Source organism: Limulus polyphemus, unplaced genomic scaffold (genome assembly GCF_000517525.1).
Source record: "Limulus polyphemus unplaced genomic scaffold, Limulus_polyphemus-2.1.2 Scaffold10162, whole genome shotgun sequence".
Classification (NCBI taxonomy): domain Eukaryota; kingdom Metazoa; phylum Arthropoda; class Merostomata; order Xiphosura; family Limulidae; genus Limulus; species Limulus polyphemus.
Genome location: NW_013675772.1, coordinates 12,071 through 15,530, shown reverse-complemented (window position 1 = coordinate 15,530; position 3,460 = coordinate 12,071). Strand labels below are relative to the sequence as shown.

The window sequence follows — 3,460 nt, the reverse complement described above, 5'->3', positions numbered from 1 at the left end:
GAGGGTGACAACGTGACAGGGAATAATGTGTGTGTAGGTAGTGAGTAATTGAACTGCAGTCAGAGAGAGACGTATTGTTGAAGTAGAGCTCATGAGACATGAACTATAGTTTGTTATAGCGCGACTGTTGAAAATAAGTGTATTGTAAAGTTGTATTCCGAAAGAATAAACCAGTTATATTAAGTAAGGACTTGTGTCGCTAAAGTTTCGTCGGAAGGAAGTTACGGAAAGTTAATTAACAAACGGAGACGTAACAATACTAAGACATATGTGGACTGAACATGAAGCATAAGACAAAGTCAAAACAATTTTTATTATACTTAATTATTTAATTAAAACCCCTTTTCCCTCCGTTTCCCACCTTTATGACCATTTCAATCCAGTCCACCTCCTTTGACCAGTCAGGGCTCACCAATGGTATATGACACATACTGCTCCCTTCCTTGGTTCTCGAGTCCATTTGTTTCTTCTGTGAAATTCTCACCTTTCTCGTGAACTTTTTCCCATTACCCTTGCATATTGAATTCACCTGGTGTTTTTTTTCCTTTCTTTTCTTCCCTCAGATCTGTCACCTTATCATGTTCCTGGCTGCACATTTCCATCTTCCCTTGGGAGACATCATCAGTGCTGAACCTGTTTATCTATGGATAGTAAATACTCCATTTTTTTCTTTGCAGGGGCATTTATCACATATTTGGATCCTGGTCCATGGCGAGTGTTGACTGACCAGGTATATTTAGTCTTAAATCTGCACTGTAAGACCTGTGATCATATACCATGCTAGATGATTGTGATGTTGAGGCTCTTCCTACCTAGGACCTGATGTACAATTCCAGACACTGCCAGATGTTGGTTGATTCACTTTGTCAATGTGATCACTCTGCTTTTCAACATAGGGTATTGCAGTCACCCATTGCATTGTCTCCAGTGCTACGATCCTCCCGACTCTCTAACACCCATTTCTTTCCTTCTTCTAGTGGAGTATGGGAGTCCTTGCCACTTACCAGTTCCTAGCTGCTGGGATGGTTGACCATGAATGCCTGTCCTCCTGAGTGTATACAGTACCACTCAGTTGAGAGTAGGGCAGTGGCATTCTGCTGGTGTAGATGGCTTGATGTTTTTCATACCATGGACCTGATGTACAATTCCAGATGCCGCTAGGTATTGGATGTAGCACTCTGCCATATATTGCAGTTTGCTCCTCTGGCTGAGGCACCCTCCTTCCTACCATCCATTGGATGTCATTTCCTGGGGATTGGGTGATGGTTGGAGCCAGACCAGCTACATATGACCTCACATGTGTTTGGTTGGTTACCATCCTCCTACCAAGGACTGGATGATAAATTCCCAATGCTACTAGGTTTTGGACTGAAGATGCACCCCATATAACCATCCTTCTTCCTACTGTTCACTAGATATTGGTTCTCAGTGGATCTGGTGTTGGTTGTAGTTGAATGAGACACATGAATTCCTGCAGGTGTAAGGTTGGTTACCCTCCTCTACCATGGACTGGACGAGAAATTTCAAATGGCACCAAGTTTTGGACTGGGAATGTATACTTTTCTGGGCCATACAATTTCCTACTGTCCACCAGATGTCAGTTTGGATCTGGTGTTGGTTGTGTTGGAGATGTATGACTGTGGAGATTAATTCTTGTTACAGAAGCTCCTCTTCCCTGCTGGTACCTGTTCTTGAGGTGAAATGTAGAGGACCTTTGTCCTACCACGGAACTAATGTACAATTCCAAATGCCGCCAGGTGTTGGTTGAGGTCAAACTCCCCTTTACAGTCTGTCATGCCCTAGGTCTCATATTTTCTGTTATTTTTATTGGGTCCATTCTTTTTTTCTGCTCTTTTAGTGACACATTGCAAATGGGTGAAGAGTATACCTGACTCTGAAGTGGTGCAGTCTCCCATGGGTGTTTTTTTCAGTTCCTTCTCACACCTAATGGTTTTTCTGTAGGTGTTTCCTCAAGGGAGATCATCTTCTCACTGGCTCTCCATTTTTTCAATTGGAAGTTAATATTTTCATAAACTGAAAATGTATTTCCAACCCAACCTCCCCACTTCTAGTGTGGTTTGATGTGATCTAACCAATCTTGAAGTGGTTAAAAGCTGCAAGATTAGAGAGGGCACTAGTTACAATAGGGGTAGTATTGCACTTCTATTGGTGGAGGGTTGCTGCATAATCATTTGCATATTAATAAGCAGAGATAAGTGGGAGTATCAAGGCTACTAATGAGCAAACATTTGCACCAATAGAGGGCAATATAAGTTGGGAAAGCTTTTTGTGAGAAGTAGTATCTTTCGGAAATACATTGTCAGTTTAAGATAATATTAACTTCAACAACTTTTCATAGGCTGTATGAGAACCTTAATTTGTAATGTTATTGATAGCAGCTAACTTTAGTTAGCTCATATTTTAAACGTTTATAAGTATATAATGCAAGAGCACTCCAAACCTAGTGTTTTAACTTCAGATAAAAACAATTACGCCAAAAAACATGAGTTGTAAGTTAGATAGTACATGTTATATTAACTTAGAAAAGCACTGTTCTTTATCCACTTAGGTTATACATTATACTACAAAAAGAATGGAGATTGGTTGCACATGAACATCCCAGGAAACAGAACAACGTTTACTGTCAGTGGACTTAACTGTGGCTCACATTATGAGGTTTACATGATCAGCTTCAATAAAATTGGTGAAAGTGAAGCTGGAGATATTGTTCCAACACACACAAAAGGTGGAGGTAAGAAATTCCTTTAAAAACATATATATGTACCAACTTCTACATGTCACTTTAAATATTCCCATATTACTATATTATTTTATGGTAAGAAAGCACTTATTCTATAATAAAATATTAGCAAAGTTTCTGTAATTTTTATTAATTACATAATACAGATGATGAAATTACTGACCAAATAATATAGCTATTTGTGAATTTATATAGGTAATGGACATATTAATAGTAATGCCTAAAGGAAACAGTGCATAACACAACAGCTTTTTTTTTTCATTTTAAAACTAGGTAAAGGGCTAAGCATATTTCTAGAGGTTAGTGTGCTCCATCTGTGAACTTGCCGATTCTTGTTTCGCAACCAATTATTTACTTTGGGGTTGTGGGTGCTGTATAAAAATGGTGGTCAAATCTCACTATTCAATCGGACAATAATTGATGGTGGTGCTTTCTAGGTTTGTGTGGAATTCTTAAACAGTCAAACAAACTAAGCTAAAAACTAACAGCTCACAGACAATTAGAATGTGGGTAAAAACAACATTGTGGAAATGATAAAATGTATTGTTCTTATCCATGGAAGATGGACTAATACAATGGTGAAGATACACTTTCTATGAGATTTAATCTCTTCTCACAAGTCATACAAGGAGAGGCTGAAATCTCTCAAATTGTTTTCTCTTGAAAAATGAAGAGTTAGAGAGGGGTCTGATTGAGGTG

The 3,460-nt window shown here is 38.7% G+C and overlaps 1 protein-coding gene across 1 annotated transcript in view; it reads left to right on the top strand.

Annotated features, from left to right (window-relative positions):
- Positions 1-3,460, top strand: part of LOC111083574 (Down syndrome cell adhesion molecule-like protein Dscam2) — a gene marked incomplete at both ends in the record, with an annotated part of 14,447 nt that overhangs the window by 1,677 nt on the left and 9,310 nt on the right. Inside the window, one exon of the mRNA XM_022380185.1 lies at positions 2,570-2,752. Coding sequence (XP_022235893.1) covers positions 2,570-2,752 — 183 coding nt within the window. The remainder of the gene's footprint in view (positions 1-2,569; positions 2,753-3,460) is intronic.